This window comes from Corythoichthys intestinalis, chromosome 9, assembly GCF_030265065.1.
Source record: "Corythoichthys intestinalis isolate RoL2023-P3 chromosome 9, ASM3026506v1, whole genome shotgun sequence".
Lineage (NCBI taxonomy): Eukaryota > Metazoa > Chordata > Actinopteri > Syngnathiformes > Syngnathidae > Corythoichthys > Corythoichthys intestinalis.
In genome coordinates, this window is record NC_080403.1 from 10164999 (window position 1) to 10187835 (window position 22837).

At 38.3% G+C, this 22837-nt stretch overlaps 1 protein-coding gene across 1 annotated transcript in view; it reads right to left on the reverse strand.

The window, feature by feature from the left end:
- Positions 1 to 828: 828 nt before the first annotated feature.
- LOC130921786 (inter-alpha-trypsin inhibitor heavy chain H3-like) overlaps positions 829 to 22837 on the reverse strand; it is a 38845-nt gene continuing 16836 nt past the window's right edge. The window contains exons 12-28 of the mRNA XM_057846066.1: positions 22694 to 22806; positions 18744 to 19003; positions 18648 to 18671; positions 17894 to 17914; positions 16724 to 16741; positions 16587 to 16607; positions 16380 to 16397; positions 15865 to 15885; positions 15113 to 15130; positions 11090 to 11143; positions 10930 to 10986; positions 9170 to 9193; positions 8977 to 9090; positions 7426 to 7603; positions 5177 to 5325; positions 1131 to 1215; positions 829 to 1050 (exon numbers count right to left, since the gene is read on the reverse strand). Of these exons, the coding sequence (XP_057702049.1) occupies positions 933 to 1050; positions 1131 to 1215; positions 5177 to 5325; positions 7426 to 7603; positions 8977 to 9090; positions 9170 to 9193; positions 10930 to 10986; positions 11090 to 11143; positions 15113 to 15130; positions 15865 to 15885; positions 16380 to 16397; positions 16587 to 16607; positions 16724 to 16741; positions 17894 to 17914; positions 18648 to 18671; positions 18744 to 19003; positions 22694 to 22806 (1293 nt within the window). The 3' untranslated portion in view covers positions 829 to 932. The remainder of the gene's footprint in view (positions 1051 to 1130; positions 1216 to 5176; positions 5326 to 7425; positions 7604 to 8976; positions 9091 to 9169; positions 9194 to 10929; positions 10987 to 11089; positions 11144 to 15112; positions 15131 to 15864; positions 15886 to 16379; positions 16398 to 16586; positions 16608 to 16723; positions 16742 to 17893; positions 17915 to 18647; positions 18672 to 18743; positions 19004 to 22693; positions 22807 to 22837) is intronic.

The window sequence follows — 22837 nt, forward strand, 5'->3', positions numbered from 1 at the left end:
TGCCATACTGTAAAGCATATAATGCAAACAATGATCCAAATGAAAGACGGCTAGCTTCGTTGTTCCTTGTGGAGGCTGACCTGACCGCAGTAGTTTTGCAGGTTAGCAAGTTCACACAGTTTGATGTTATTCTAACTCTGATGCAGGTCGGACTTTAATTAGCAAAATTAGTGGTGTTTCCCCACCTCCACAACACTGAGGTCTTTTTACATTACTTACAGTGGCTGCTGCGGGCCGAAAAAAAACTTCTAGTATCCCTCCTCTTCGAAGGGGCAGCATGTTGTCTAGATGAATCTGTCGGGCTGTGTGAGTGTGAGTGTGTGTGTGTGTCTGTGTGGTTTGGAGGGGTCAAGTCATCAGACAATCAAACGTGATTTTGTAGGGGGGAAAAATGGTGCTTAAAAATGGTGGGGACAATTTGAGCATCCTGAAAAGTTGGTTTTGTTATGTCCCTACCGTCCCTATGCAAGACTACGTCCTTGGAGGTACCACTGTACAGTACTTATAGCTACAGTCTCTTCATTCTAACAACAACAACAAAATAAAAAAATGTCATCTAGTCAAATTTGAGGCTGTTTTATTTGTTTGTTTGTTTGTTTAATATAAAGATGGCATTAATATAGTGAAAATTTTATAAACAAAAGTAAATGTGATGGTGCTTTGAAAGTCATATTTGTATGGCCACAAATTATCTGTAACATTTAGTTTGGTATCACAGACTTGCTGTTGATTTGCGACAAAAACTCTCATCCAAAAATCATGATTTTTGTTTGTCTTGAAAATGAAACCAAGAAGTCAAGTGAAAAATCCTCAAGTTTTCGAAGGAGATTATGAACTCACACACACTTGGTAACTTTATTTTTCATGATGTGTTCAATGTCTTTGCATCATGCTTACTTAAAAATAAATGTATCCAAAATCCTGGGTCTTCATTATATAGAGTTGATTATGAATTTTTCCAACGGTGCTTGTAGTGCTGTCTCAATAGACACAGGCCAGCAAGGCATCGGCAAAGGTGGAGAAAAACTGTTGTCAAGACCAAACATTCTACTGTATAAAGAAAAGAAAACATTTGCAGCTCAGAATAAATGTACTAGTAACAAAAAATCCATCTTTTTTTAATGATTTACCTGCCAACACTAACTTCCTGGTTATTAATTTTAAGTCGTGCAAAAGGAGGTTGGTGCACTTCTTCATAAACCGCTGGCTTTTGTGCTAAAAACAGCAGGTGTGACAAGTTATTTGGATGACTTTGAAATGTGACATCTTGACTTTAACCACAGACACAGTCCAGCATCTTTGCACAGTTGAATAGGTATTTGAATCTATAAACTCCATTGTTGCCACTGGTTTTGTGTCAAAACTGGCTACATTTACATGTACAAAATTTCCTTAAACCAATCAGTTTTCAGATTAAAATTATGATCGGATGCACTATTTGATTTAACACTAAAAATACTGATTTGGATTAGAGCAGGGGTGTCCAAACTTATTACAAAGGGGGCCAGATTTAGTGTGGTAAAAATGTGGGGGGCCGACCTTGGCTGAGTCCTTTACGTCGAGCAATATATTTAAGCAAATTTTAGCAAGCCATTCTGTGTGTCACATTTGCTCTATTATTATTAAATAATTTTTAAAATAATTTCAACAATCTTGCAACCAGCCTTTGTGGCGTTCCCTTTCGACTCTCGGGCTTTCGTAAAATACCGCTGCTGTAAAATTAAACTGCTTCAAGTTGCTCCAATTTCTCGCTACGTATATTCCTAGTAATCTTGTCGTACATGTCAGCGTGTCTTGTTTTGTAATATCGCCTCACATTGAACTCTTTAAAAACAGCGACTATCTCTTTGCAAATGAGGCAGATACAGTTGTTGCGTATTTTAGAGAAGAAATAGAACAATTTCCACCTATCCTTGAAGCATCGGCCGTCACAGTCAACTTTCTTTTTTTTTGTTTGTTGATTGTCGCCATTTTAGAAAATATGGAGTAAAGGGTCACACGGGGTAATGTTGCTTAGAGTGCTGCTGCCTTTTAGTGGGTCAATGAGGAGCAGCATTTAGTGTGTAAGCTAATTCATGTGCTGGTAGCAGTACTGCTGACCAATTTATTAAGTCTGTGTGCGGGCCAGACGTTATTGATTTTATCACAGAGGCTGGGAGCCTGATGAAATTTGACCACGGTCCGCATTTTGCCCCCGGGGAGGACTTTGCACATGTCTGGGTTTGAGTGTTCATGCATCAGACCTTCGTTTGGAACAATTTATTTTAACATGCGGAGATTGATGCTGCCTTCATGTGGTGTGGTAATTATGGTAAATATGGTAAGAAACGAAGTGGGGGGTTTTTTTGTTTGTTTTTTTTTAAGAAGATTTTGAACGAATGTCTGCCTTTTTTTTTTTTTTTTTTAATTTTGCGACAGAAGCATGACCAAATTTACCGAAAATACTCATAAAAGAAGTCGTTCTGACGTACATTGCTTTATCCATTTCGACATTAAACAGTTATCTCGTTTATTTTCCCCAATTTTTCCAACATCAACAATTTTAAGATATTTCATTATCCCCAGCAACGTGTGTGTCTCTTATTAAGACCAATTTAGTCTTGTGCCTCCCCTGTCTTCTGCTCAGTCTGCTTCTACTTTTCTGCTAGCTTCCGGGCAGTGTTGTTTTTAGCGGCCCTTTTTATTTTTGTCTTAGTCTTAGTCTTTTGGGCGAAAATACTTAGTCTTAGTCATATTTTAGTCGTTTCAAAAGGTTTTCACCTTTGTCTAGTTTTAGTTGACGAAATCTCATACAAATTCCATCTAGTTTTAGTCGACAGTTACTCAAAATGTTTACGTCTGTAAAATTAAAAAGTTTTCGTCCAAAAATAAAGGTTACCAACAATTTCGAACGGTAGACAGACGAGCACATATTGCAGCGTCTACGAGGACGATGCAACCTTTGTGATGATAATACACACTCAGCAGGAAAAGCAGTGTATTATTTTCAAATAAACCTACGTAAAAGCCATAAACTCCATGTAAAAAAAAAAATTGTCCGAGCGTTTAACATCCTCTAAAGTTACTGACCAGAAAAGCAAAGTGGCTCTGTTTTAGACTGGCCTGTGTTTCATGAGGATGCTCGTCATTCTAAAGCTAATGCTAAAGCGAATGCTACGCTAATGCTAGGAATTACATTCAGCATCTGTTGATGCCGCAGCACAGACCTTTAGAAGCTAACGCAATAATAAATGATAAGAAAGCAATTATTATTTATTAAATTATTGCTGTTTTTCAAAACAAGCAAGATGGAGCGCAGCTTAGCTTGAGATCCTAAACTCCGGTAAGGAGGGAGAGGCGCAGCACATCTCACATGAGTGACCCGACCCCAACACTGCTTCGACGCAAGCTGACGTACTCCATTGTGAACATATGACAGAAACAATGTCGCATTTTCATCTCATCGTCGTCTCGTCAGACGAAAACTGGCATTCGTCTTATGTTCTCGTCTCAAGAGCCACATTTTTTGGCTCATCACGTCATCGTCAAGGGACAATTGTTCATCGACAAAATATTTTTGTCATCGTCATTTTCGTCGAAAACAACACTGTTTCCAGGAATAACAGAAATGCATTGACTGACGCCACAGACATATGGGGTAAAGACAGTTTGTTCCAAAATTTCGGAAAAAAGATTTTTTGATGCGCACCGATCGGATTATCAATAGACATGAACCGCCCCTCTTTGGCATTCTTTCTGTGATAAATACGGTGGCCGAGAAGTGTCAGGCAAACGCTTTGCAAAAGAAAAAAAAAAAAAAGCACGGCTGCGTATTGGCGACAGCACGACTGCAAACAGCCAAAGACAGCACAAATGCAAATAGCCAAACCAGGTACCCCAATTGCACACAACACAAACGGCTCGCAACACGAGTGCAAGTGGATCACAACACAACTTAAAAAAGCCACAGCACAAATGCAAAAGGATGACCCGGAGGTAGACTAAATTCCATGGACATAGACATGAGGATACAACTCCTGTTTTGCTTCTGCCACCATAGAGATGGTTACAAAGCAATGTATACCAAAGTGTGAATTTGTGATCGAATTTCTGTAATTTATGTTTTCAATCTCTGCACATGTGGGGATGTGACGTGATAACTTGATAATATGGTTACGCGGCAGCAGAAGTTGTAGTCCTCATGTCTACTTCCGTAAAATTGAATCTACTTCCGGGTCATCCACTTACATTACTGCTGTGGCTTCTTTTTTTAAAAACATTTGATTAATAATGATGAATTTTACAAATCGAAAGGCAATTATGTATAACATTCAAACAACATTCTTATGTAAAGGCATAATGCACAATGCAACAACATCACAGTAAAAAGAACAAGCACACATATTAAATATACAAAAAAATAATTAAAATAAAATAAATGAAAACAAAAAAATAATTAGTAAGGAAATAAATATTTTCTTTTTATACCCCTGAAATAGATGTACTGTATAGCAGTCAGAAAAGACACCACTATGAGTATCTTCTTGCAGTTGTATTGTGAGCCATTTGCATTCGTGTTGTGGAAGTTGGGTTTGTGCTTTTTGATAAATTGCAGTCGTGCTTTGGCAGTCGGGGATCGTTTCGTGGCAATTTGCATCTGTGCGTTTTTCTTTTGCATCTGTGCTGCAAGCCACTTGCATTCATGCTGCGGCAGTTGGGGTTTGTACTTTTGCCGATTTGCAGTCGTGCTTTGGCAGTAGGGGATTGTTGTGGCAGTTTGCATTTGTTCTTTTTTTCTTTTGTAATGTGTTTGCAGTTGGCATTTGTGTTGTAGTAATTTGTTGTGGTAATAGTGCTTTTTTTCTTTTTGCAAGCTGTTTAGACTTTGCATCTTGCCTGACACTTCGTGGCCACCATTGATAGGAACTGTTAGCGTAAGTTTTGGAGAAACCTGATCATTTCAGTCGCACATTTTTACATCCCCTCTTGAAAAGATATTTTCTCTCACTCAATTAAGTTGTACTGGTTGTACGTCACAATACTAGTGGAATATGGTTAACAGGACTTTTTTTTTTTTTAATCATAAAAAACACTGTCATTTGAACAGCGCTGTGTAAATTTCTTATATATATATACTGTATATATATACACAGTAAATATGCAGTATGTACCACATATTTAAAAAACAAAATCTCACCTAAGATTCCTTCAGCATTCTCTTGTGATGGCCTCTGCTTTAAAGTTGGCCACAGGTATTGGTCTCCAGAGATCGTATGACGCAAGATGATCAACTGCATTCCTCCAATTGTGATATCAATTTCTCTGTGCCGAGTAATCATTGTCACGCTAGAGAAAAACATTTGTTTTTCAGTTAGGAACAGACAGCAAGCATAAGAACACAAACACAATCTTAATATTTATCAAAAATAATAATACCAACAATCTATCTTTTAAAGGTTAAGTTAACAGTTTTTTAATTCTGCTTCCAGGATAAGGCAGTCTCACTTAATTTCCCCATCCTCATGTCTCGGACCACAGCATGCTAGCGTGACTTATTCATGGAGTTTGACCAAACAATTAACCGAACAATTAAGTTGTCAGCGGGCCATCAGATGTGGGTAGTATCCAAGGGTGAAAGTGGCTAGAATTTCTTACCGGAACTCCCTGACTCCATTTTTTTTTTTTTTTATCGTGAGGGGGGGTCAAACTTCCTTAAACCACCGAAATGCAAAAAATTAAGGGTTCAATCCAGGGCTCTGGCCTTCCTGTGTGGAGTTTGCATGCTCTCCCTGTGCCTGCGTGGGTTTTCTCCGGGTACTCCCGTTTCCCCACACATCACAAAAACATGCATAGTAGGCTGATTTAACGCTCTAAATTGTCCTTAATTATGACTGTGTGCCCAAACGGTTGTTCGTCTCCCTGTGTCCTTCGATTGGCTGGCAACTGATTCAGGGTGTACCCTGCGTATTGCCCATAGTTCGCTGGGATTGGCTCTAGAGCCCCCGTGACCCTCGTGAGGATTAGCGGCTCAGAAAATGAATGAATGAAAGGTTTAACACATGCATTAGGCTACTGCATTACATTGGAACAAGGTATAAATGAGAAACTGAGTTCCAATCAAATTTGTATTTTTTCACTGATTCCATCTAAAACTCCATCTAATTTTTATTTTCCCCTCATTTCTTCAAATCTATAAGCAAAACCTCAATATTAACTATTCAATAACATAGGATTCACTTTAAAATGGAAGATAATGTAAACATTGACATTTTTAAATAACAGAGATTTAAGTAACATACATTATGCACAGCGAAATGGAATATATTTTGAAGACAAAGCAAACAGACTTTTTTCTTTTTAATTATAAGAAAATAAATAAGTAGCCTTACATAAAAGAACAAAAATAAGTCCAAAGTGCAAATTAACATGGAAGATTAAAATAAAATAAACCTCATCAATTCTTTCCTTTCTCTTAACTCATTTGCTCCCAAAAACAAATAAATACGTTATATTTTTAATTGTTTCAGTGTCCCAAAGACGTTTTTTTTTTTTTTTTCACAAGATACATCTCTGGCTTCTGATTCAACTTAGCTCCAAAGCACAAAGTTGAAAATCCATTTTAAAGCAAAAAAACTGGCCACTGGAGGGCAGTAGAGCATTTGATAAGACCCGATTCAACAGAAAGAACGGCCGAGCCGCACGGCCGGGGCGCCGGCAGAAGACGAGCGAATGGACATCCGGGATGCCAGGCGGCGGACGACCGAGCAGAACAGCCGGGAGGACGCCTGGGATGCCAGGCGTTGGACGACCGAGCAGAACAACCGGGACCACCAGTGCAGCAGACGATGCCGTTGAGGCCGTGCTGTTCACCGAGCAGAACCCGTGCCGCCGTGCTCGGCCGCTCGTGTCCCCCGCACCCTCCAGTGTCCCGCACGGAAACTCGCACGGCCAAACCAGTTCCCCCCATTAACACAAGTTCCCCACTAGAGGGAGCACATGCTCTTTGGACGGTTGATGTTCCAAGGGTTGTTCTGATCTGAATTCAAGGATTTTTGTGTCATCCTTTTGGCCTAATATGGTCATGTCATAGGTTGTAGTACCATGTAATAATTACAGTTCATATAGATGAAGTTGTGCTGAGAAAAAAAAAATACAATTATTTTTTTTTTTTAAATCACATATTGTAATCATTTACTCACAATGTTACTCATTACTTGATTATTCTTTTCAACAAATACTTTTTTACTTGAACTTGAGCAAAATTTTGGATGGCTAATTTTACTTTTACTTGAGTAATATTATTTAGAAGTAACATTACTCTTACTTGAGTACATTTTTGGCTACTCTACCCACCTCTGCTGGCTATTATATTGATCTCTTAAATAGTCAATGAATGCTAAAACAAGTGGGGCCCTTGAATGCACTCTACTCTTAATGCAACATCACCTTCCGACAGTGGTGGTCTCCTCTGGTGGTACTCCATTCCATAGCTCTCTCAGTCCTAGCTGTCCGTATTCAATGGTTATATGGCCCGTGTTCACAGTAATCGTGCCATTATTCTCAAAGTGGACAACAATCGTCTTGAAGCCTTTTGTAGTATCCAGTTCACCATTTACAGAAAGATCTAGAGCACAAATGATGCATGGCAATTCAACCCATGGCAACAACCATTACACTGAAAATAGTGTCATGAAATTTTCTCTGCTTCTCTCTAAATTTCTTCAAAATTTGATGTGCAGTTGAATAGGAAAGCAAAAGACCAGAAAATAAAATAATAATTAAAAAAAAAGAAAAGTTCATTCTATACCTGAGAGTCGCGATGCAGATATCGCAGACATCAAGGAGTGGTCGAGAGTTTCCTTTTTATATATTTACCATTTTGGACGTTTTTTTTTTTCCAATTTTTCTTTTTTTGGATCGATTATTTATCATCTAACATATTGGAGAAAATGTGACAGTAACACTAGGTCCCCCCGTGTGGTTCTGGGATTTTTGCTCCCCTTTCTTGTTATCATTTTGACGCCACGGGGTGAGGAGGAAGTTGAAAGTCCGTGTTGCCCAACGACAGCCCCAAAACATCACTGCTCTAGAGGAGATCTGCATTGAGGAATGGGCCAAAATACCAGCAACAGTGTGTGAAAAGCTTGTGAAGAGTTACAGAAAACGTTTGCCCTCCGTTTTTGCCAACAAAGGGTACATAACAAAGTATTGAGATGAATTTTTGGTATTGACCAAATACTTATTTTCTACCATGATTTGCAAATAAATTCTTTAAAAATCAAACAATGCGATTTTCTGTTTTTGTTTTCCACATTCTGTCTCTCATGATTGAGGTTTACCCATGTTGACAATTACAGGCCTCTCTAATATTTTCAAGTGTGAGAACTTGCACAGTTAGTGGTTGACTAAATACTGATTTGGCCCACTGTATGTAGTATATATATGTATGTATATACAGTCTTGTAAAATTTACAAAAGATAATCATGTTAATGTCTGCCAAGACGAAGTGTTTGTATTGTATAGTACATGGATTGATGATTTACTCATTGAAAAACATAAATTCTCAGAAACCTTTGCAGTGCCCATGAGAATGACATTGAAGCATCTCCACCCCCAGATCCATCCACAATATTATTTTCAGAACGGTATTTTTACTTACTTTCAAGTTCAGAGTTGAGAAGATTCTAAATCTAAATTGAGTCGAAAGATGAATATTGGCTATAAATTTCAGAGACCATGAAATTGTTTGAAAAGCTTATCAGCGTTAATCTACTTTCAAAAACGCAAAAGGTTAAATTTCGAGAGGTACAGCTATCCAAAGCTTTGTAAGAACATATCTCTATATTTAGGAGGGTCAGAACACATATGTTTTGTCTCCTGAAAATTTGAAGAAATTCTCAGTGGTGAAAAAAAAAGTATATCAACTGATTTCACATGAAATGAACCACATTAATAAATGGAAGCAATTGAAGCAAACATCCTCTCTTATGACTGACCTCCAGTGGGCAAATGAAAGAGTCGAAGTATTGTTTCTCCAGGAATACCAAAACACAGTGAAATAGCTGGAGCCTCAGCGGGGTGCAAAAACTGGATGTGATTTTTTGCATAGACTGTAAAAGGATACAGAGACATTGTCATTAGCAAATGTTAAATTGGATGACCTATTTTGGATCATTCAAATATTCTTACCTGAAGGCGGGTAGGTCGGTAATACTGTAAACATATTACATACATTGATTCAGAGATTTTTGCACTCTTGAGCTAATACTCTTGCTACATGCAAAAATACCAATATGTAATTGTACTCCAACAGAGACATTTTTTAAATACAATAAACAAATTTGAAAAAGATTGTTGAAATACATGCTTTTGATCATTTTTATGAGGCGTGACTTGGAAGTACTACATTGATTTCCCAATATTTTGACATGTTAATGAATGAGAAGAATGAGAGTTTGCCCAGGTTCCTGGTTCTTAACTGAGCTGCATCAAGCATAGATTATATAAATAATGCAATATTCAAATCAGGGATGTCAAACCGGTCCTGTTAGGGCAGCAGTGGGTGTTGGATTTCATTCCAACCAAATGAGATGAATTCCGTTTCACCAATCTGGTGTCTTACAAGGGTAATCAGTTACTGTAATTGCATTCAGGTGCTGCTTGTTTTCGCAGAAACCTCATTGGTTAAACTGTCTGTGCTGGATTTTTTGGAACGAAGACCAGGACCCACTGCGCCCCATTGTTGAATCAGTTTGACACCCCTGATTTAAATCTATAAATGTGCATTTTGCTGTGCTTTAATACTGCAGTTGACTGGTACGTTCTTTTACCACTTTCAGCGGACAACGCCAAGCTGAGAACAGTTTCATTTTTCACGATATTGAAGCCTCATTTTACATACCGTACATTTATTTAATCATTCAAATTTGGCAGAGTTGGAATTCCATTTTTTTTTTCCACATTGTTCCATGCATTTTTGTGAGTCAAACAACTGTGTAAATGAGCAAAATCCACATTGACACAGCTGTGGTGTTCCTTGGCCAGACTCCCTTGTACTTTTACTTTGTAACACTTCCTGTTTTAACATTAGTTCAACCTTGGCAGGCTAGGTGTGGCAGACCTGGGAGTGCACCTGCAGCTTATCAGTAATCACCACTGCCTTTAAAGGGTACCACGGATAGAAAGACATGTAGTTCTTAAAAGATCAATGTTAGTATGAGTTATAATAATTTGATATTAAAACCCCCCTTTATGTTTTCGTTTTAATAAATTTTGTAAAATTTTAAATTAAAAAAAAAAACTTTTAGCTCGCCATTATTGTTGACGTTACCGCCCTGCGACGTCAACAACAATGACGACCTACTCGTTAAAAATAATTTTACAAATTTTATTGAAACGAACACATTAAGAGGGGTTTTAATATCAAACTATTACAACTCGTACTAAGATTTTTTTTTTTTAAAACTACATGTCCTTCTATCCATGGTTCCCTTTAAAGAGCGGCCTGGGCAGCAAGCAGGTGCCAGGTGATTCTGCCAGATACATGCAGTACTTCGGTCAACTAAGCCTTCTTGACTTTTTGTTGTTGTTGTTGGGAAAATTTTCCAGGACACTCAAACACACTTAATTTAGTATTTGTATTCCACACACCATACTGATAACTTACTAGGGTTGCTATGCACAGCTGCCCTGCAGCAGTGAAAGAACTGAAGCAGTCAATTTGGCAAGAGGAAAGTCGGATTAAATGTCTCAAGGAAATAACGACAATGTGCCCAAAAGGGAGCCGGATCAGAACCCCCGAGCCTTTGAAAAAGAACGACTCGCTCAACCACCTGGGCCACAGTCATTTTGTTTTGAACGCTCAGATAATTTATATAGCACTTTAAAAAGTAATCCAAGTCTAATAGAGCTGTACAAACAGTACAACAAAATCAAAGAATTTGGCTTACAAAGTAATTTGGGTCCTCCAAATGTGGGTTGAACGTCAGCATGAACTTTTCGTGAAACTGCAAATACATAGATTGATTCAGAGGTTATTGCACTCTTAAACCCTTCAAAGCTTTGTTATTTATCATGCATCATTAAACCAGGTGACGTCAGGCTGCTTACCAAATTGAATGTCATCATCCACTTTTAGAAAGTCATGTTGAAGTCCAGGAGAAGCTGGGAATCAACAGTCAAAATTGGAATGAATCAGAATAACAGGCAACATTATAGAAAATCTCATGGGGATCTTCTGTAGTTTGAACAGAAAACAGTTACTCCTTCCCAGGGGCGCCATATAGGGGTGAAAAGTGATATTGATTCTAAGGGCCCATGCCCTGATGGGGCCCACAAAGAAAATTACAACATTAGGTAATCGTTTGCCAATTTAAATATTTATCATTATAGTTTTAATAGGAATAAAACGAAGGGTTTCTTTTTTCTTGTTTTAGGCAAAAAGTAAACACACAGAGCGCTTATGTATTGCCAGCCATCCCTGTATTTTCATGACATGATTTGGTCCGCCCTTCCTTCAATCAGACCAGGAGCAGAGGTGCGCATTTACACCAGTAAATGACTCGGAGTGAGCAGTACTGCCGAAATGTTTTCAAAACAAAAATCGGGTTATCAAAAGAGGAAAGAAAAGAAAGCAAAACAGGAGAGGGGTAGAAAAGGCCAACAGGATGTGACAAAGTACTTCACAAAGGAAGGTTGGTGTCTTGTGTCAGTGTAGTGCTGAAAATTAACCTGTAATCTTAGCCCACTCCAGCCCCATCTGGAACCTTGCGATGTCTATTACAAAGCTCCGAAGCGAGGTCCCACTAAATAAGAAATAAGGGATTTTCCCAGCCTCTATGAGCGACATTCACCTATTCAAAAACATGAATTCCAAATAATGACGGGATTTTTTGGTATCCTACAGATGTTGAAAGTTGGTGTGGAAATTTTCTTTTTCAAAATCGGCTTGAATGCAAGAATTTATTGAATTTAGTTTGTCATCAACTGAATTTAGTTTGTTAACAAGAGACCTCACTTCGGAGCTGTAGCCTATAGAGGAGATCGCGAGTTTCCAGAAGGGGCTAAGCCTACTCTATAATGAAATACTGTAATTGTTTGCTAGCTAGTGTTTGCTCCACTTTTAGCTTACATTTAATCAGTACTAGTGATGCACGATAATACATTTTTCAACCGATACCGATAACCAATAATTTCCTCCTCATTCCAACCGATAACCAATAATGTCAAGCCGATAATTCTATTAAAAGATTTATGTAAAATTCTAAAGTATACACAAAAGAAAATATTACTGTGCAAAAATATAATTTATTGCTCTTTTTTTCCAACATAAAATATGAACAAGTCGTCAATTCAAACATCTAAATAATGACAGATTGTCTGACATTGTGTAATGGTAAACTTCTGGCAACAATTACTTACAGAGTAAATACCCAAGTTGCACAAAAATGCCTTAAAAAGTAAGCCATTCCTAACATATATAACATTAATACACTGCAAAACACACTTCCTTAAAACTAGTCAGTTTTAAGTGTAAATCTATTGGCAATAAGTAAAATTATCTGCCATCGCTTCAAGTGTATTTCTCAGATTTCTTGGAAGAAAAATAGCTAGCTGAAAATAATTTTAACAGCCTTGTTTTAAGCAATACATTATTATACTTAATCCTAAAAAAAACAAAAACTTGGAAGAAGGAAAGATTTTGAATAATATTTGTGGCTACAGAATATTGATTTAAGAATTTGATTATCTACTGTGACTGTAATTGATCAGAGAAATAAGTTAAATAATTTGAAAAGTGATTGCTAATGTTATATGCTTTGTTGCACACTGTGAAAATGATTAACTCAAAAGAGCGAGATGTCATGTACCCATTCTGCAGCGCTTTGTTTACATTTGCGGCTTTCACGACATTTGCTTTACAGCAGCTAAACTGATACACGGCAGTACTATTTGGACGGAGTTGGAGCTCGCATCCGCGTGCGTGTTGTTTTGTGCCTGAGTTTTGTTAAGCCGAAAATAAAGGCAACATTATAAAGTCATCTGACCGCTCGTCATTTTACATACTGAATGCATTATTGAGTGGCTGACTTCGTTTTCTCCATGTTTAAATTATCATCTAACCACTGTGCCGTCATGATAAGTTGCTTACCGGACATCACTTTTTCATGAAGAATGGTGGTCGTATAAACTGCATTATTTTTTTTATCCAGGGCTTTGGTTCTTGGGTCATTTAGGTAAAAAAAAAAAAAAACTTGCGGCGGCAGCTACATTCGTACCGGATAATCCGCCCGCCGCGGCCGGTTCGCCACAGCGTATTCGGGTCCTGGCTCTGCTCGCATGCCGTGGGGGAACGCTCAAGAAACTGGGGTGTTCGCCGGAGGTCCTGGGCTCGGCCCTCCCCGCCTATGGCGAGGCGATGGCCTGCCGGACTGGTCAGAGCGGCGGGCTCCGTCGGAAGACGGCTACGTGCCAGTGTTTAGCCTTAGATGCGAATTTACCACCCGCCTTGGGCTGCATTCCCAAACAGCCCCACTCTGTATCGTCCCAAGCCCTGTAGTTTAACTTAGTTAGTGTTTACAATAAATTTAGCATTCCCGCTAGCAGCAGCCTCGTATTCGTTCCAAAAATCTTTGTGATGCAGTTTTGAATGGCTGCTGGGTTAGTGGTTTTGAATGAGGACGCTTTCTTTCTGCCTCGTGGAACTTCTACGGTACATGTTTCGCAGATGGCGAGAGCGCCGTTTTTTTAGTAACAGCCGCCATAATATTCAACTACTTCTTGTCGTGTAACTCCGCCTCCTCAACCCCTCCTCCCTCAGGGGCTCCAGAGAGGGGAGGGGTTGAGGAGGCGGCGTGCTGAATTCTTCGGTTGCGCACATTTGGAGGCTAAATCAGGTACTGGACTGTCTCAGAAAATTAGAATATTGTGTATTCTAATTTTCTGAGACAGTCCAGTATATAATTATCGGATTGCATTATCGGTTGAATTTTTTTATTATCTGGATTATCTGTGTGACGTCATAATTGCCATTATCGGCCGATAATTATCGGTGACCGATATTATCGTGTATCTTTAATCAGTACAGCAGGCAAACCCTTAGCAAGCTCTCCATACAAAAACTGTTGTATACTGTATACTGTACTGTATACTGTAGTATAGTTAAGTTAAAACAATACATTATACTAAGTCACGGTTCACTAAATCCGGACCTCGGTGCCACTTTTCCTGTCGTGTTTTCCACGTCTCTCTCCCCTAACACACCTGAATCAAATTATTATTTCATCAGCAACCTCTCCAGAAGCCTGATAATGATCCTGATTATTTTGATTCAGGTGTGTTGTAGGAGGGTGACATGGAAAACACGACAGGAAAAGTGGCACCGAGGTCCGGATTTAGTGAACCCTGTTCTAAGTCATTCATTATGGTATTTGCTTTGAGAATATTTCTCATAAAAATATATTTAGATTGTAAAAGATGACCTTCAGTACATTTCTTATAGATGACATCAGTCTATTCCTTATTGCTCTATATGCTGTATGTTTACAAAAATATATTTTCATCTTAAATTAATGCAGAAAATGCACAAATTAGTGTGTAAACATTCACCAGAATGCAGGAAATTATGTAGTTGATACTCTAAATGTGTGTGTGTGTGTCCCGGCACTGGTGGTGGGACCCAAAGTGATATCTTTTCATGGGGCCCAAAATCCCTGGCAGCACCCCTGCTCCTTCCCAATGTACCTAAATAATATAACCCCCTGACAACATCGTCATTATTACTTCTCATTTGTCAGTCACATGTAAGAACAAAAGATAAACACATTATTAGGAACAACTCTGTCAGGATCATGGAGTGCCTTGAAATGCGAGTTTAATTAGCTCCGTGGCCAACCTCTTATCTTAAATTATCTTCTTGTTTGAATCACCTGTATGAAATGAATAGGAAGACCATTGTTTCAGTCCCTACACCCAAAAACCACAAATTAATTTTTTAAATTATCGTGACTGTGTAGTTATTTTAGTATACAGTGGTACCTCTACATACGAAGTTAATATAATAATAATAATAATACAAATATTTTTAAAAATTAATAACGATTGTGAAAAATCAATTAAATTGTCACAGCTTACCAGAAAGACCAGGAAGACCTGTCAGGAAAAAGGAATTGATTTACACATTGGAAAAAAAACATGTAGTACAACTTAATATAACGCATGAATGTTACTAATGTAATTTTCAGACTATAAGCCGCTACTTTTTCCCCTCATTTTGAATCCTGCGGCTTATAGTGCAGTGCAGCTTATGCGTCGATTTATTTGGGTTGATAGATAATACTTTATTTGACAGCGATGTCGTAAGACCGTGATAATTATGACATGACACTGTCATGGGCATTAATGAATGCTTATGACAGATGTCATTAAGTGTCATTTGGCACATTTTATCACTAAATTAATTTATGTCCAGCTTGAATCTTTTAAATCCATTCAAAAGTGAGATCATTTGCTGGATGACACTAAATGACATCTGTCAGAAGCATTAATTAATGCTCATGACAGTGTCATGAAATAATTATGGCAGTTTCATGACAGTCTTTTGACGCTGCTGTAAAATAAGGTGTAAATATCCCATAACAGTCCGGTACGGCTTATCTATGAACAAATGCCGTTTTCCTGTCAAATTTGGTGGGTGGCGATTTATAGTCAGGTGCGCCTTAGATCAGAAAATTACTGTACTATCAAGTTTGTTTTGTTTTTGTTTTGTTAAATGAGAAAATCTATTGAAGTCATGTGGAAGCCTGTCTTTGGTGATGTTTTTTGTATATAAATGTTGAAAAAGTCACGTAGTGTTTGCTTCCCCCTCTGTGTCGTTAATGTTATACCTGGTAAACCGCTTCTGCCGCCTACAAAAAAAAAGACAGACATTTAATTCATTCATTCAACAAAAGATTGTGATAAATCATTTACATGTATTTCATTTGATCATGTTTTGATCTTACTAAGTAAATTTGAAGAAGCTTTCCGATTAGCATACATATTTGTGGGAGTTAGGATACTAACAAATGTCACAAACAGTTCACAATTGGCATCACTACAAACTACAACCAAATTAATTAGTTACTTATGTTAATACATATGTTGGCATCTGTCATATGCCATATGCCGTATGCAATAATACAGCAAATAAAGTGAAAATCTTTCAAAGTCTTGTCATGTACTTCAGCAATCATTTGTTGTAAACAGCTTACCACCAACACCTGGAAGAACAAAAAACAGGCAGTAATGTAATGCATGAATGTAACGACTATCAAGTTTGTTTGTTTGTTTGTTTGTTTGTTTATAAATGGGGAAAAGCATTTAAGATATGTGTCTTCATATGGTGATTGTGACAACTTACCATAAAATCCTGGAAGACCTGTCAGGGAAAAAAAAAAATAAGTCAAACTTGAAGGGGAACTAGGGTTGTATTGCTTCTAATATGAATGTAACTGTTATGCCGAGTCAAGTATGTTTTTTTTTTGTTTTTTTTAATTAGTAAAAGCATTTAAGGAAGCCGATGTACAAGTCCAATAGTATTTTCCCTACAATCTGTGTTATGTTGTACCTGGTGAACTCCCACTGGCTCCTACAAAAAAAAGCAATTTAAATAATTTAAAAAAAAAAATAATAATAATAATAATAATATTTTTAAAAAAACAATAATAAAGATTGTGAAAAATCAATTAAATTGTGACAGCTTACCAGAAAGACCAGGAAGACCTGTCAGGAAAAAGGAATTGATTTACACATTGGAAAAAAAAAACATGTAGTACAACTTTATGTAATGCATGAATGTTACTAATGTAGTTTTCAGACTATAAGCCGCTACTTTTTCCCCTCATTTTGAATCCTGCGGCTTATAGTGCAGTGTGGCTTATGTGTCGATTTATTTGGGTTGATAGATAACACTTTATTTGACAGCGATGTCATAAGACCGTCATAATTATGACCACAACAGTATCTCGGACCTGCCTGGTGTGTTCCTTGGTTTTCATAATGCTCTCTGCACTTTAAACAGAACCCTGAGACTATCACAGAGCAGGTGCATTTATACGGAGACTTGATTACACACAGGTGGATTCTATTTATCATCATCGGTCATTTAGGACAACATTGGATCATTCAGAGATCCTCACTGAACTTCTGGAGTGAGTTTGCTGCACTGAAAGTAAAGGGGCCGAATAATATTGCACGCCCCACTTTTCAGTTTTTTATTTGTTAAAAAAGTTTAAATTATCCAATAAATTTTGTTCCACAACACGATTGTGTCCCACTTGTTGTTGATTCTTGACAAAATATTAAAATGTTATATCTTTATGTTTGAAGCCTCAAATGTGGCGAAAGGTTGCAAGGTTCAAGGGGGCCGAATACTTTTGCAAGGCACTGTATGACGGATGTCATTAAGTGTCATTTGGCAAATTTTATCACTAAATTAATTTATGCCAAGCTCGAATCTTTTAAATCCATTCAAAAGTGAGTTAATTTGCTGGATGATACTAAATGACATCCGTCAGAAGCATTAATTAATGCTCATGACAGTGTCATGAAATAATTATGACAGTCTTATGACAGTCTTTTGACGCTGCTGTAAAATAAAGTGTAAATATCCCAAAACAGTCCGGTACGGCTTATCTATGAACAAATGCTGTTTTCCTGTCAAATTTGGTGGGTGGTGATTTATAGTCAGGTGTGCCTTAGATCAGAAAATTACAGTACTATCAAGTTTGTTTTGTCTTTGTTTTGTTAAATGAAGAAAATCTATTGAGGTCATGTGGAAGCCTGTCTTTGTCTGGTGATGTTTTTCTTTTTTTTTTTAAATGTTGAATAAGTCACGTAGTGTTTGCTTCCCCCTCTGTGTCATTAATGTTATACCTGGTAAACCGCTTCTGCCGCCTAAAAAAAAAAGAGACATTTAATTCATTCATTCAACAACAGATTGTGATAAATCATTTACTTGTATTTAATTTGATCATGTTTTGATCTCACTAAGTACATTTGAAAAGTGTCGGTTGAGTGTGTTACCAATACACAAGGACAGTGACAACCAAACTTAAGAGCTACAGGAAGAAGAGGCTAAAGTGTCTCAATTGTGTTCAGGAAACATGTCAAAAACCCAGTACAGTGCATTTAACATTTTCTTACCTTGTTAAAACAATTGCCTCAGTCAAAAATGATTACAATTGTTTATAAATATAAAAAACATAACAAATGTTTTGTTTTGTTGTTGTCATGTCTTCCTAAAAATCTGAGAAATATGACTAAGGTGATTATTTTAAGAAGGCGTTGCTATACTTAGCAGTTACATGTATCAAAACATAATACTAATAATGGCAATCAAATCGTAATACTTCTTATAGTGGCACTAAATTTGTATTTATTTACTTTATATTTTAATAACCTTGGATGTCATTTTAGCATTTAGGTTTGCAAAACAATTTGCGGTGAAGGTGCCCAGAATGTCATTTTTTTAAAAGTCCTCTCCTTAGCCCCTCTGTAAAATTCTATTCCTCATTAATATGCAGCTGGATCTAATTTGCATACTCTTACAAAAAAATAAAGTTAGAATTAGAAAATTTGAGAGACAGCAGCACTCATCATTGCTGCCCTTGAACATAATACAATTTACCTGAAATAGGCCTGCTTTGTAGCTCTAGAAAGAGAGACGTGTATGTTGAATGTGGGTCTAGTGTGTGTACTGTTTGGTGACATGAATGATACTCACTGTGACTAATTCCAGCACGAGGATAGCTTCCCCGTACACTGAATTTGTGTAAACTAGTCCCCACATTTTGGCTGTTCGATCCGAAAGTGAACCCCCCACGATGTGGACGTCCTTCAATGGGTTTGTCAAGCACTTCCGTGGTTTCCTCTGTTGGTTTTGTGACCACCATGGACGTTAGTGGGGTCACAAAATTATATTTGAGTGACAGCCTCAAAGTCTCATTCTTCAATTTCTCCTTCTCTGCTCCTGATAACTGCAACCTGTCAAGTTAATTGTGTAATATTAAAACAATTTGCAACGTAACAGACATAAAGGGCCCTATTTTTGTCGATGGCCCTTTTTTGCAAATGCAAAACACTTCCTGCCAATTTTGGAGATTAGTGGTATGTCTGTGGTAATATTGGAGGTGTTGGGTGCTCCCTTGCAAATGGCAATTTTGTGGATGAAAAGGATAGAGTCTCTCTGTGGCCAACAAGACAGGGGCGTGACGTACTTTAGGTGCGAAATGTGTTCTTTAGTGGTGTAACATGTTGAAAGCCTAATGTTACTCCTAACCCTAACCACACCGCCCCACTTAGTCCTGTGGTGACCTTTTGTCATTCTCTCACTCCCATCACCCCCTGATAGCCCCGATGGGGTGTCACTATCAGGGTCAAGGTCCTTTCCCTGCTCTGAACCTTGGAGATTCACATTACTAACGTTGCTTGCACACTCACTTTACAGAGACACATCCCTATCCAACCTATCTTCCCTCTTCTTATTACGATTACTAGGGGTCAGAAGCGCAAGAAGTGGGGTGCTGCAGCACCTCCTGGTGTTGGGGGGGGGGGGTTAAAAAGTGTTTTGGTAGATGTGGTGTCCATATAAAAATAACGAGCACTGGTTTAAACTCAATTGGAACTCTTTACTGTGCAGTCAGTATAAAATGAACAATGCAGCAGCAGCAGCTCGTAGGGATCATGCATAGCAATCACAACATAGCATAACATCATAGCAGACTTCTTCCTCGCGTCTCTTACTCTCTATTGAGGCAACATTGCCACCTGGTGCTACACTCAGGGAACACAACAGTAGATTATTTTTCTTGTGTGTGTGTAAAAATAAAACATTGAAACAATAGCATATTTAACTTTGAGGATTAAATGTATATGTTGAAAAAGTTTTATTTTTTAATTTTTTTTGTTAATAACATGGTCACCACTAAAGATGCACCGATACCGATACTAGTATCGGCAGGGGGCACCGATCCGGCCCGAAATGGTGGTATCGGCGAGTACCAACAAAGCGCCGATACCATTTACCGGTCCATTATTATAACATTTGACCGCAGCCTTTTTTTTTCTCCTGGCGCTCACTACACTCTGTCTCTGTGTTGTGTGATGACACGTGAACACCAAGCAGCTATCGCTATTGGCCTGCTCCAGACCAATGAGAACGGGCCAATAGCCACTCCCGACCAATGACAAGGCCGATTGGCGGCGCCGACATGGCGGCGGTCGGAAAATATTTCAAAATAGAAATCCCGTCAATTAAAATCAATGGCTGCATGCAAGATTTGCGGCCTGAAAGTTTCGAGATGTGGAGTTAAATCGGCTAGTTTTAATACCTCGAACCTGATGAAACATTTGAAGACGAAACGTGAACAAACACAACGAGTTTGAGCCTGCAAGAGCAGGACTGCTATCCCGAGGAAGGGCGCTGGACCGGTGCAACAATCTCTGGTCAGTTCACTACGTCAACTTTACTTTGTCTTTTACTTAGAGAAATGCTGCAGTAATTTGGGAACTGTTTCCAAAGTAGGGTTCCCACCTTTCAGAAATAGAAATAAGGGGCTCCCCCCCCCCCCCCCCCCTGAAAAAAGGAGGCTAATAGAGAGACGGGATGCTGTGGTCAATTATTATTACTTATAATTGTTAGCGTCCGCAAATGCGGAAACAAGGTTGGACCTCAAAGCGGACAACAAGCGGGGGATACGTACAAGGGTTTAATGATTGCAAACAAAAAATAACACGCAATCGCAGGATAGTAGAAATAACAAAAGGAGTCCGTGACAGCAGGTCGACGGAGCTCAATACTACAAACTCGAAGGTTAACTAAGACGATAGGCAGCGAGCCAAAAAGCCAAAATAAAAACACTCAAATACCTGCACATGGTAGAGGTTACAAACGAGAGCAGAACACTAACAGAAAAAAACCAATGTAGGGGCGTAACAAGCAAATGTAGCGAGACTATAGTGCAAGACGTCAAATGGCGATCAGCAAGGAAAATATCTCAGCAGCCTTCTCTGAGATCACCCGTGCTTAAATGCTGCGTTGATGAGCCTGCATTGGATTCAGGTGCGACGTCAGGAACGCCCCCACTAACAGCCCAGCAACAAAACACAATCTAACCAGCAGCAGAATGGGACAATAATTTCATGAAAGTTGCACTGTTTGGCCTTTGAGAGGTTTAAAAAAGTTTACTCAGTTCATTCAGAGTTTATTATTATGAACTTATTTTTACTTTCTTACTGTTGGGCTAGGCTAGGACTTTGCTCTAGTCTTTTTCCTATTTTGCAAAGATAAGCAACAGCCTGACAAAGCCTTGATAGCAATGATTTCACATCCAATTATGTAGCTCTTTGGGGGGGGGGGGGGGGATTATATATATATATATATATATATATTTATATATAAACGGGGTGGTATCGGTATCGGCCGATACTGCACAGCCAGGTATCGGTATCGGGGCCAAAAAATGGTATCGGTGCAACACTAGCACCACATGAAAGCTTGGTTGCTACCTCGTCACCTTGAATAAGGTGCTATTGGAACGGAAAAGTTAACTGTTGACAGAGGAAGCGTTAACATGGCGCAAGAACAAATTAGCAATTTTTTTATTTACAAAAACAGCTAAATTTTCTAAAATTCAATTTGAGGTCGGAAGTGAAGATGTTTATGATGACAGTTCTATAATATTGCCCAGCGAGGAAAAGTTAGCTGCAGATTAAGACTATCAAGATGATTCTGGTGAATCACTAGCCCAAGGGGGAGCAACGTACCGTCGACACCTGAGCCCAACAATGCAGCTCCCAGCCTTTGGTGTCTTCAAATAGGTAAGACATGCTTGCTTTGTAGCCATATTATTGTTTGTTGTTGCTTTTGAGCTGCTGCCGTGCAGAGTGCTTTTGGATATCTGTGTGCAATTTATTTTTGTGTTGTGAAAAAGGGGTGTTAAACGAGAGGCTCATTGGACCTTTTAGTTTTCAAATGTGTTTGTGTAATGCACCGTCTAGCTGTGGTGATTTGCATCATAATACACGGGTGTTTTTATTTCCAATGCAAAAACTTCAACACTGTAAGACAGGTGAAATAGAACGCTGTCTTTGTAGTAGCCTAGTAGTAGTACGTAAACTATCCAACAAGCATGTATACTGCCATTGTGCACACCTTGTATGGAGAAAACGCATGAGCATGAAAAATTTAGACCTAAACGGCTGTTTTTGGATGGGAAAATAGGCCTCCTATGAAGTATTTGCTTCCCCATCTGTGTCGTTTGGGCGTAGTAATACAACTACAATTTCTTAAAATGTATAAAAGCTAAATTAAAAATATGAATGAAATTATATCAAAAAGAAGGATTAGGAATTCCAGGAATATGCAACTTTTCATTACGAAGAAAGTAAGCTAATAATTTTTCTGTATCACTATTTCCATTGTTCTTCCTTTTTTTCTGTTTGTGCTTAAAGCCTCTTCTGTCCAGCTGCATTCTTTCCATGATATAAACTAGCACAAAGTATACCATGCTCTCCTGCAACACATAAAAACTTTCAGCATTTAGAAAGTATTCTGGGTGTCCAAGCAGCTGAAAGGTTCAGTTATTATTATTATTATTTTTTAATCCAAATAAGATATTTAGAAAAAAAAAACACATATACTGTATATTTGTAATGGTATGTGTATTTACTGACTCTTTCTGCAGAAGCTGTTTGACAGTCAGATAGGCCCAAACTCTCTGGATGTTGCTGTCATCTGTCAACTCTGTGGTACCCTTTTCCTCAGAGAAAACAATGCTTGCGTTCCTCTGCAGAATGCAAAACTTTTTTTTAGAACAT